General features: G+C 47.7%; 1 protein-coding gene across 3 annotated transcripts; it reads right to left on the bottom strand.

The window, feature by feature from the left end:
• Positions 1-3,232: 3,232 nt before the first annotated feature.
• TMEM250 (transmembrane protein 250) lies at positions 3,233-7,667 on the bottom strand. Of its 3 annotated transcripts, XM_075716553.1 has the most exons (4): positions 7,176-7,202; positions 6,478-7,008; positions 6,054-6,233; positions 3,233-3,902 (listed from the first exon to the last, which is right to left on the bottom strand). In XM_075716553.1, the coding sequence occupies exon 4, from the start codon at positions 3,767-3,769 to the stop codon at positions 3,350-3,352; it is 420 nt and encodes a 139-aa protein (XP_075572668.1). In that variant the 5' UTR covers positions 3,770-3,902; positions 6,054-6,233; positions 6,478-7,008; positions 7,176-7,202; the 3' UTR covers positions 3,233-3,349. The 3 variants fall into 3 exon arrangements, with proteins under 3 accessions (XP_075572668.1, XP_075572669.1, XP_075572667.1); XM_075716554.1 differs by lacking the exons at positions 6,478-7,008; positions 7,176-7,202 and adding an exon at positions 7,629-7,667; XM_075716552.1 differs by having other exon boundaries at positions 6,478-7,214.
• Positions 7,668-11,767: the final 4,100 nt, after the last annotated feature.

The following is an 11,767-nucleotide window of genomic DNA, read 5'->3' as shown; positions in this document are numbered from 1 at the left end:
AAAACAAATAATTTGAAAATTAATTCCTCTTCCTTGCCAGCATGGCTTCAAAGGGACCTCACTTCCCCCCCTATGCTGGTAGGATCACACCACCCGAGCACTGCAAGGTGTCCAAGTGCTAGTAATGACCGAGTATTTTGAACTTCATAGTGCCTTCGAGGCATCCTTCTCAATTATTGAATCTGGGGGTTGCCTATCTGGGTGTGCAATTGCAGGCTTGACATTCAGGGCATTCTGACAATAGGTACTTGGCTACCTTTGTAAAAGAAGAATGGGGAATCACTTCCCACTGTCTCGAAGCAACTCAGCCCCAAGGTCTCTTTCAAGGAACATTTGGGCATTTGGCAAACATTACTTTTTTGTGCCTTGATAAGGACGTGTCCTTTTTCCTCGGCGTGCGCCACTGCATCTGGATGCAGAGGGCCGATGGGAAGTCTGTGCAGTAAAGCAACGAACCGCAACGCAGAAGCCCTTCTTTGTTCAACTGCCGCTGCAGGGGTGTCGCGGAGCAGATCTGGACTGCTTAAAGAACCACCGCCAAAGGTAGCAGCACAAGTGGTTTTATTGAAGTCAGATGTTGTAAAAGTGAGGCTTTAACAAAGTCCGATGGCAAGGTTCAATCTACTAATTACTGCACAGAGGATATAATCATGACTCAAAGTTACCAATACAAGATTTTAACACCCTGCGATACAAGGTTATGCGCAATTATCGGTCACTTACCAAAGATCTGCATTTGGTAAGGGGTCTCTCAACCTCGAGTAGTGACCTTGAGAGGTGTCCCAACTCAAGGGGAGATCACCACCCTGCAGCCAGCTGCTTAGCAGGGAGAGCTCAGAAAAAGCTCGCTCAGCCTGTCATATTTATGGAATAAAGCGGTTGGCTCGTAGTCAAATTACGTGCTATGGAAAAGGTAAGTATGAGACTCCTTGTACCCACAACCTCCTTTGTTCCTTGACGAAATTAGTCTTGGAAGAACCACCTGCTATTCATGTGTTAATCGCATGATCGGTGTTCCGGTTTCCAAGCTCATATACATCAAAGCTCACCATGTCACCCTGTTCCTGTGTGGGTTTTCAAAGAACAGGTTGGAACCAGAGAAGTTCACAACCGAGTCACAGCCTAGACCTCTGCTTCCTTCAGAGCCTGAACCAAACCACCACAGCTTTGGTCAAGCAGTCGAGTGTACCCGTCACAAAGAGCACCCACCAGCTGCAGCAGGCACGGGTGGGGAGCGCAGCAGCGCCCACAGGTACCACAAATCACCCTTTTACTCCTCATTATAAGGAATGCGGAAATACAGCCGCTCCAAGGTGAAACAAGGTCCTACCACCCAACCTCCAACCAGGCTCTGGTGAAGGGCAAGGGAGAGGTGCTCCCGGCTGCGCCTCGCTGGGGTCCCAGCTGATCTCGCAGCTCACACCAGGGCTGTTTGCTGGCTGGCTGTAACGTGTTTCCTGCAGAAATTCTTGAGTGCAGCCACCCCAAGAGTCCTGCAGTCTGCACACCAGAGCTGCAACGCCACAGGCTGACAGCTGTACTGGGGAGGAAAGCACTGGGCTGGGAACTACTGGGAATTCCCTCTGGCCACAGAGCAAGCTGTAGCTCAGACCTGCAGGACACCGAGGACCCGCAGTTCAGAGAGCGATCCCAGAACAAAGCCCTGGGGAGCTCTACAGTTAGGAGGAAACTTCCAGACACCGGTTTGTGACATATGCTGACACTACATCTTTCCTGCCGAAACAGCCTTTGGCTCTCACGGGGCTAATCTAAAGTTCACACCACCATGGCCCATTATTTATTCAGCTCTGCGTGTTCAGTCTGCATTATCTGTAACCCTTGATAATGAGATAATTTCTGGGTTTGCTTTAGCATTGGGCTTCAGAGAGAAGCTTCTCTTATTTTGCATCCATAAGCATACAAATCAAAGTATGTCAGCAAAAGACTGCAATACTCACAAGCTGAAATATGAAGTATCTTTCCCTGTGTGCAAACTGGCTTTCTTCTCAACCACATTCCTATCGCAGACCAAAGAGATCGTAACAGAACAGTCACGCATTTCCAGTCTTGCTTATTCTGTTATGATCGACTCCAATGATTTCAGGGGAGGGGGAAAAAAAGGGTCTCCACCATTGTTACCAACTTGGTTTTAAACACTTCTTTAAAGAACACAAGGAATATTCCATTATAAGAAAACCCAAACAAAAGCAGAATAAACTGTAAGCCAGCTTCTGGACTCGATAAAGAGTTGCTTGACTGACTACGGAGGAACAGTCTGAGATCTTAGATCAAGATCAGTAAAACTGAGCTCAGTGCTTAACTTCCTTCTTGAGCTGTTAGTAAAGCTCTCCAGTGACCCCACTCTCACTCCTGCAGAGGTAGGAGAGAGGATGTTTTCTGTAATCGCAGAGAACAATTCCTGCCATTTCAGATTGTACTCTGCTTTCAATCTCTCCTCGGTAAAACAGCCTCATCTCACCACACTCCGTAAGACCGAAGTACCTCTGCGAGAAAACTGGAACTAATCAATTCAGGGAAAAGTAGAACCAAACGCCAAGATCTAAACACTAAGTTCCATTGCAATGGGTTCCCCTTAATCACTGCAAAATGATAACATATTTGCCGTGACTGGGAATTTCAAGAGCACACGACACCAAACTCCGCTCCCATCACTCCAGTGGATTTGTTACATTAGGGCAGGAGTCAATTACTCAGCACTAACCGCCTGAAAAGGACAAAGCCATTCAAAGCTATATAATTACGTTAAAGTGAACAGAACAGTATAGTGGGTCAAAAGCATGTCTTGCACAAACCTAAAAACCAAACAGAAAAAACACCCCCAAACCCCTACACTCCATGGAATTTGGCCCCATATTCTTAGCAGGGAATATGCAAAATGCAAACTACACAGAGAAAGGATAACACTGGTCAAGTAGGATACATATTACATGCCTGAGACATTAAGGAACATTTGTAGGAAAAGGATGAAGATGGATTAAGAGCGTGGGGTGCAAAGTTATCTGGCTTCTGTCCTCCAGATAAATCACTGCCTTTTTCATGCCCACAGGAATACAGGAACAGCAGCAAGGTAGGCTCCTATGGACTAGAAGAAATTTATATTAACTCGCACTGTGCAAAGAAAAAACACCCCATCAAGTGTTGCACTTCGATAATCAAAATGGCACCTCGACCCTCAAGAAGAAGATACAAATTCCAGAGACACATACGTTAATTTATCAGTAAAAAGTAGCACTGATAAATAAATTAATTTATATAAAAAAGAAAAGATATTGACACATTTGGGGGTAGAAGAAAAGTCACCTTCTCGGCCCACATGCGCTTCTTTTATTTACATATCCACAAATACCATGAAACACCATCCCAGCCCCCCCACTAGCAGCATGGTCACATGAATTCCATAGATGAGCAGTTCATTCATGAGGCTGAAGTCTACCCGCCTTCGCCCCAGTAAGAGGAGGATGATGGAGAGTTTGTACTGGAAACGCAGAAAGATCCGGATGCCAAGGTACTGAAGGCAAAACAAGATAGAGAGTGCCACCCAGAGGATGGAGGTAAACAGGCTGCAGCTGAAGTACAGCAGGAAACGGATGAATCCATACATCCATCGGGATTTGAGATAGATGTCGAAATTGTTGTACTTGGTGCGCACCAAGTGAGTGGTCCTTACCGGGCCACAGGCCGAATGCAGGCAGGTCGTGTGGGGGCCGTGGAACGAACGGACCCGGCGGGGAATGGGGATTACAGGCATCAGGCACCCCACCGGTCACAGAGTCCCAGGGCAGGATTTACAGGGCACATATCAAATATTATCCATTAACATGGAAGAGATCCAGCAGCCTGGGAACGCTAACTCTTTGCTGAATTTCCAGGAAGGAAGAGACCTGCAGGAAGGCAGAGAAGGAAAACACATTTAAGTAGCCTCAGCAGGAGGTAAGGCAGCACGGCAGATACTCTCCGGCTTGGCGGTTACAACTGCTTTGCAAAACTCAACTTCTTTGCTTAAAACAACTTTGCTTTGCTTCTTTGCTTATTGTTTACCAGGCAGACGTATAGAAATACAATTCTGTTTCCATCATCACCAAGTCAGATTCCAAACAGCTCCCTAGTAGCATGCAGTATCAGCACTAGTCGTAACCTTTTATAAGCTTTACAGTGTTAATGCAGGAAAGAGGAGAACTTTGTTCTGGAATTATCCTGGCTAATTCACAGATCCTTCTTAATCAAACAGCAGTCCTGCAAGAGTCCACCCACGCGAGTAGTAATATTAATGAATGTGTTTGCATTGGATCATATTTCTTTTAAAGAAAAAAAAAGTTCTCCAAGGACTTTTGCAAGTGAATTCTACAGCCCAGACACAGCGATGATTCTAGATTTCTGCTCATTTCAAAACTTGGCAAAGCTTCACCAAATAAACAAACTGAAAATAATGGAAGGTCTTGCAAGAACAATGAGGCAATCATGTTTTTCACACTCTACAGGATGTACCTCCCCTTGCTCAGCCGAGCCTCGCGGTCTGACTGTCACCGCATCCAATGGCAAGGCAGCCTTTCAAAGACATCTACTAGTTTACTTCTCCCTGTGGGACCCACAGAGATAAGTGAAATATCTTGATCTTCTGGAGTGTTTAGGATTTATAATCTTAACATCCTTCCACACACCCATTGTTGTTCTGGGAGTGATGAGCAGTAGCCCGTTAGCTGCTCTCTGCTTCACCCCAGGCTTATGATGTGCCAAATTCCGGGAATTATGAAATGACAATGCACTCATCAGATAATGCTAGAAAACAACAGGGACTTCCCCAGCCTCCTCACACGCCCAGGCGTTCAGACCCAGGCATTCAGATCTGGGCAGATCTTCTTCCCTTTGTTGAACCAGAAATCCTATTACTCTTAAAATTAAAACTAAAGGAATTTAAAAGTCACTTCAAGAATTGTTTTACTCTGTTACTAACAAAACTAATCACAGAGTAAATTATAAGGCTGCAGGAAATTGTACTTTGATATCAAAAATCCTCCCTGATACAATGTGCATCACTGGGTAAGTTTCTTCCCTGCTTCCTGCCTCAAATTACAACGTAAATGGAAATTGCAGTTCTGATCTCCTCTGCTTGGCCCCGGGTTCTAATTCCTTTTCGCCATTACAGAAATTTGCAAGTAATCTGTTGGCTCTACATCAATCAGGGGCTAATAAAAAGGAGCATGGGTTAACTCATGATTAAGGAACTTCAGAAATTGAGGTCTGTTCTCAATTATCAAAGATACCCCCATAATTTTAAAGTGCCTCTTTGCCATAATTTCCTGGCTGTAGAAAGGAAATACTAAGCAGCTCGGAAGTATGTTACCAGAATGTATTTTGCAAGGCATTTAAAGCGGTCAGATACTAAACCAACACTACTTAAAACCAACATAGTTTTGTGCCTGGAGCACGCAACCCAACACGCTTCCCACATGCTGCATATATACTGCTTAGCATTTGTTTTCAGATATTTTTGAAGGACTAAATTAGCAAGATAGGTTAAAATTCACACGCTCTGGATTCAGAGCATTCTACGATGATGCAGTCTCTCCTTACAGCCTCTTTCCCCAGGGTACAAAAGACAACTTGGCATTTTCCAGCAAACTCTTACATAGCTACTTAATCTGAGGCCCTGAGCAGCCACGGGGAAATCAGCGTGCACACTATTAGAGCAAGACCATGCCCGAGTGACGGAGCACAAACCCCGCTTGCATAAGCTGTAGTTTGTAGGGGCAAGCTCAACACGCTGGCTTCCTGTCCAAGCCCTATTTTAGAAGAGGAGTTTTGATTCTGACAAAACCTTCACTAGATGAATCCAAGAGAACCGCTCAAACAGCTCAGCTGCAGAGACTTACTCTTTGTGAACAGCAGCAGCTTGTTCCCATTTACTGTGCCCACCACGTAAATAAATAGCCTTTGGTGGGTTCATTCCCTTTGTATAAACTCAAATATCAACACTGAAACAGCCATGAGCAGAGAGACATTGTGAGAATGAAATAAATGTTCTGAAATATTACATTTTTAATGGTGCTGCCATCCACTCAGCAGAAGGTCGGTAATCCGCTGCCGTTTCTGGATGCCACTTAATTCTTGTAACAGAAAAGTGAAGTTTTCCTGTGACACCTGGCCTTCTAGGAAGAGTGAAAGAAACTGCTAAGGTGCTTCATAGACTCACAACATTCTACATATGAGTTGATCTAAAAGATAAAACGAGAGAGTAAGTTTCAGTTTGCTCATTTTGTGTGTTAAAAAGTTCAGAATTACAAGGCCCCTCCCCAAGCATGAATTTTTAATCGCATAAAGACTCTAAAAAGAATCATGCACTCAGTAATGTGTTACAGCTTACTGATACATGCTGGAAAGAATCAGCTAGCTTGCATTCAGTGCCATACACAAAGACAGGAAAGAGAAAATAACAGATAAAGAACTCTTGTCAGTCACCTCCTCTTATCACAGAACCATCACCGTTCATCCAGGGCGTACAAAACGCGATGCAAAGAGCACGCACAGCCGACACTTTCCGAACAGAATACAGAGGAGCAGGCCCCCAAACCTGTACGTTGGCACGTGATGCCTGGAAACAGATTTGGACACCCATTCCTCGAGATCATTTTTGGGGGGCCTTTCTGTTTTAAAGCACATCACCGTGAGGCTGGAAAGCTGAGTCGGTCTCTTCTGGGTATCATCCTACAGCTCAACGGATTTCAACTCTAAGGCCCAGGCAACTCGATGTCAGCCATGCTGCCATTACTCCAAGCATCACATTAATGATGGCCTCATTAGGAAGTCAAAAATCTGGATAAACTATTCACTTTGGTGAGTTTTCACTCCCTCTCCTTTAAAAATGGAGTGCATGATGAGAAAGCTACCGAAATACAGTCCTACTTCTCTTCATCTATCACACGTTCCAGGCAAGGTCTGCCGATGCTCAGGGTAGTCATAACTCATGGAGGAGGAGGGACGACAGAAAGACTGCAACGTTCACAGATGACAGGACCATCCGTCAGGACCAGCGGGACCAAAGTGTTCCAGAAGGAGCCAAACAAGGTTAGGGACAATGACAAATAAAGGTTAGCGCTCATAAAGGAAAGCAGGGAGTACCGGAAGGAGGGGAAATTTGAACTCCTCCTACATCCTACCAGATCCTAAATTAAACCGCATCGACTTGGGAAAGGAACCGAAGGCAGGAAGCTCAGCCAGGACTTCCCCGTGGCCTGCGAGGTCGAAAGTCCGGCGCAGACAACGCGGAGCCCCGCCGAGCGGGCGGGCAGCGACAGCCCCGCACGGCCACCGGGGCACGCCGGCCACCCAGCCCGGGGAAAGCAGAGCCCCGCCGGGAGGCAGCGCCGGGGCGGCGGGGCGCAGGGGCCCACGGCCCGGCCCGCACCCCCAGGCCGCGCTGCCACGCAAGGCCCAGGCCGGCAGGCCCACGGCCCCCCGCGGACGGTGACCGAGCGCTGCCGCCGCCCCGCCCCGGGCCCAGCGCCGCCCCTCGCTGCGGGCCCCAGCGCGGAAGGGGCCTGGGGCGAGGCCCGGACCCGGACCGGCACCGCCACCGCCTCCCCGCAGCCCCGGCGCCGCCCCGCACTCACCGTCCTGCCCATGGCTCCGCGCCGGGCGGCAGCCGCCGAGGCCAGGCGCCCCGGGCCCGGGCTGATGGCAGGCCCGGGCCTACGGGCGAGCGCCGCAATGCGCATGTGCGGGGAGGCAGCGGCGCTCCGGTTCCGGCCGCCGGCGGCGGCGGTCAGGGAGCGGCCGCGGAGGCGCGCAGCGATGGCGTCATCGCGGCGCGCCGCCCCCGCCGGCCGGAAGCGGGAGGGCGCCGCGTTACCCGGGCAACGCGGGGGCGAGGAGAGCGGCCTGCGCCCGGGGCTGCGGTTCTGCGGCCACCCCGGCGGGCCCGGGGGGTCCCGCTCCGGCGTGTGGGGCCGGGCAGGGGTGGCAGACCAGCCCTGCAAAGGCAGACGGAGCCCGGAAGGTCGTTTCCAACGTGAACACCGCTGAGGGGGTGGTGGGGCCGGCTCGGTTCGGCACCACCCGCAGGGTTTTCAGCTGCCCGGAGCCCGGGGCCTGGGGTTGGACCTAGTCCTGGAGGGTGCTGGAACATCCCCAGTAAAAGAAGCGCTTGCAGAGCGTCCACCATTGCCCGAAAGAAGAGCGTGGCAAAGATGTCTCCAAGCCACTCGTGGGGTTGGCCCTTTCACAGCTCTTCAGTGTGGTTTCGTGGCCAGGCTGATACCGCGGGTGGGCTCGGGGGTCAGGTCCGGCTTGCTGAGCGGCTGGGGCAGCGCGGACAGTTACCCGGTAGGAGACCGAGTCCCGGCAGAGCCCACGGCACTCCTGCCTGCGCTCCCACAGGGACTGTGCTTCTCCCAGGGCCTCGCCCCACTGAAGGAGCTCACGCACTTTCAGAAAAGCAAATGTAGGAGACCCAGACTTCCGGAGAGGCCGGAAAGATGCAAAAAGTTTCTAAAAAACAAACAGGTGGCGGAAAATTCAAAAGCGATACATAAAAATAAGGAAAAGAAACTTCCTCCCTGCTGTTTTCCCTTAGACTTAATTAGGAATTACTTTCCGTAATGGAGAGAATACAGAAATTTGTTGCTGGCTCCCTGCCCTGCTTGCCGTCTAGGCACTACACGGTGGAAAAACATTAAATAATAATAAGTCAAGCCATCTGCCAACGCTAAGACCTGCCACGCTGCGCAGGCAGTTGAGGCACCAGGCCAAATACCTCCCAGCGTCCCAACTGCCTCGCTGATGCAGGCTCTGGTTTGTTCCTCCCCGGTCACCTGCGGTAGCGCCTGCCCCGCAGAGCAGTTTTATTCTGTAAATACAACGAGGGGCCTGAGGGGCAGGACGTACAGCAAGGGGAAATTATAGGCAAGGTAATAAGTGGTGGTGTGCTCCTAGCAAATTGCCAGCTCTGTGTCTCCCACATACCTTCTGCTGGGAGGGAGAAGGGGAGGTGCGAAGCCAATACATTTTCCCAATAGCGTGAAATTGGGAACATCTGTTCGGTGACTAAGATAAACAGGAGGGCTACGTTCCATTTATTTCCCTCCGCCATTGTCTGGCACCGGAGCCACAGCCCAGAGAGGGGAATTTCAGCCCAAGCGACAAAATTAGCAAGGTACTTTGGTTTTCCTGCTTTGCCTTGGAGAATTACGGGGATGCTGCCGAATGCAAGCACTGCAAAGGAGGGGCTCCCGGCATCCTGCAGGAACCCCCCGGGGCAGGAAAGGTCTTTCCTAGCCCCCAGAAAACCCAGGCAGCTCCACTGAGCGACCCCCACAACCCAAACGCGGGTGGGCAAGGGTGCGACGCAGCAGCATCAGTGCCGAGAGTGACCCTTTTAATTTCTTAGGTCAGGATGACAAAAAAAGCAAGACGGCGCTAGTCAGTTTTCTCCCTGAAATATTTTGACCCCTTTGCTGCTTAAATGAATGTGTATCTTCATAAAAAAGAAACTGTCCTCAGGTCAGGCATGAATTGAAGCTTTGACATTCAAAGAGGTAAGATCCTGAAGGAGCGCTGGTAGTTCAGCCTGAAGGGAACCCGCCCACAACACTCCGGCAGCGCTCCGGGTTGTATTTCTTTCCTGTGCTAATTTTACTAAAGACACAACTCATATTCCTGTTGATTGAACAGTTTTGTGCTGACAGCGTTGAAGATTTGTGAGGAAACTTATCATCAGCCCAGAGAGCGGGCCATTAGTACTAGTCACAGTGGCCGGCTAGCGCTGATATATTTTATGGCGCGCTTCGAAGACAAACATACACATTTATATGTCACTTGTTGCAATATAAATGCTAACTTGTACTTCTTTCAAAACTTTTAATGAATTGTATACATTTCACAAGATTTATAGCATGAACCGAATGGCTCAAAATATTACTTTAAACATATTTGTCACTTTGGCAACAGAACAAAAAAAATCTGGAAGCTATTGCGTTTAGAAATAAATCATAAATATATGCATCTTAAAAGAGTTTATTTCGGTCATTAATAGTTGATGCCCCCCCCCCCAGTGCAGGATTTAAAGTTAAATTATGCAAAATCAAAACCAAACCTTATAATACTTAATCAAACATGCATAAAACTGTCAGGGCCAAATAAATTCTCTCAATTAACTTGCTTCAGATTGTGATTGCATCGACTAATTTAATCAACACTAGAATAATTTGGAGACTGGGTAATGATAAATTACTCTGGTGCTGCACATGAAGGGCCGCTAAGGTAGTATGCTGAGACAAGAATGCAAGCAATGCTTTCTAGGCTGAGGGCAAAAAAGTAACAGCCGAGTCGTCACAACCATTTTATAATGGAAACATCTTCTTATTCCCATTTGTGTGTGGGGGGAATTTTTTTTCCAGCAAAGACTTTAAACACCCATCATGGACAGACCTTGTCTGGTCGAATGACTTCAGCATTAGCCCACGGAGTCAATCTCATTTCAGTCTGCGATGAGGGAAGAAGTCAAACCTACGCAGACATTCCCTCCCCGGTTTTTACTCATTTTGTGAATGTGATCTTTTGCTCTGAACGCAAGGCTAGGAACTGCGACTTCCAGCCCTGCCTTCCGGCACCGATTCATCCCTTAGCCTCGGTCAAGTCGTTTAGGCTGGAGCTGGAGTAACAACCCTGTAATATTGAGATGTCCTTTAGCTCAATCCTTTTGCACTTTGAATGGATCTGCACTTACAATAAAATGGGTCTGACCCCTGTCTAGAAAAAGCTTTCAATACTATTACTTGTGGAGAGCTAAACATCTCATTTTTGCAAGCGTAAGCAGGGTTTTATGGAGAGGTTCTCATTTGCAGGTTCATGTGAAGGAGGCTGTAAGGTATTCAACCCTATAAAATACCTGGACCTCTGAAAATCAGACCCTTATTTGGTCTTTAACCTTTCTACACCTGTTTTACAAAAAATAACAACGCCCATATAGCTGCTGTAGGAATGAACTTGTAATTGCAAAACTCCCTCTCTCTCTCTTTCTTTTCCCCCTCCCATCTCTCTGCAAAATATACTTTCCAGAGGCTAACTGGCCATTTTTGTCACCTTCTATTTGAAACGGGGATTGTGCTTTATAAATGTATAGCACCTAGCACTAGTTGGTCACCAGCAGAAATCAGTAAATAATAATCTGTGTGCTGAAAAGTATATCCAGGAAGATAGCTAAGAAGTTTCCTTCGGTGACCCAGAAACAACTACTTCCACAGTAATTCTGTAGCCATATAGGTAGCCATAATTCTTAAGGTCTTAAAGATAATAAATGTGTTAACATGATATTTTTCAAACTAGCATCACTGCTGCCTTCCAGTCATATCCAAAAACACCATTCAAAGCCAACGGCATCCTGTGCAAACTCCCTTGGGTTTTGCTGAGCCAGCCTGTAAAGCTGAAATATAACAAATTAAGGAATTAATTTTTTCCTTTCCTTAAAGGAGATTTAGGGTCAAGCCTGGGCCTTAAATTTTAAATGTAATCGATCCCCCCTACAAATCTAAAGTGCAAAATCTTGTGAAATAATTTTTCCTTATTACTTCTTTCCAGATCTCATCTCTTAGCTGAAATGTCAGCTTTAATCAGTTTGAAGAGATTTGCATGTGGTAAATAATAACACAGCATATTAGGCTAATCAAATAAAAATATGTGTAGCAGAAATTGGAACTAATTCCCAGTTCTGCAGCACTGCGATACCCGCGTGCAGCCCTCGAGCAGCGCTCGG

This window comes from Pelecanus crispus, chromosome 9 (assembly GCF_030463565.1).
Source record: "Pelecanus crispus isolate bPelCri1 chromosome 9, bPelCri1.pri, whole genome shotgun sequence".
In the NCBI taxonomy this organism is placed as follows: domain Eukaryota; kingdom Metazoa; phylum Chordata; class Aves; order Pelecaniformes; family Pelecanidae; genus Pelecanus; species Pelecanus crispus.
The sequence above is the reverse complement of the archived record's forward strand: the minus strand, read 5'-3'. Positions and strand labels throughout refer to the sequence as shown.

What these genes read in the sequence shown, in the direction of transcription:
- TMEM250 (XM_075716554.1), bottom strand. Translation starts at nt 3,769, where the DNA reads ATGCCTGTAATCCCCATTCCCCGCCGGGTCCGTTCGTTCCACGGCCCC.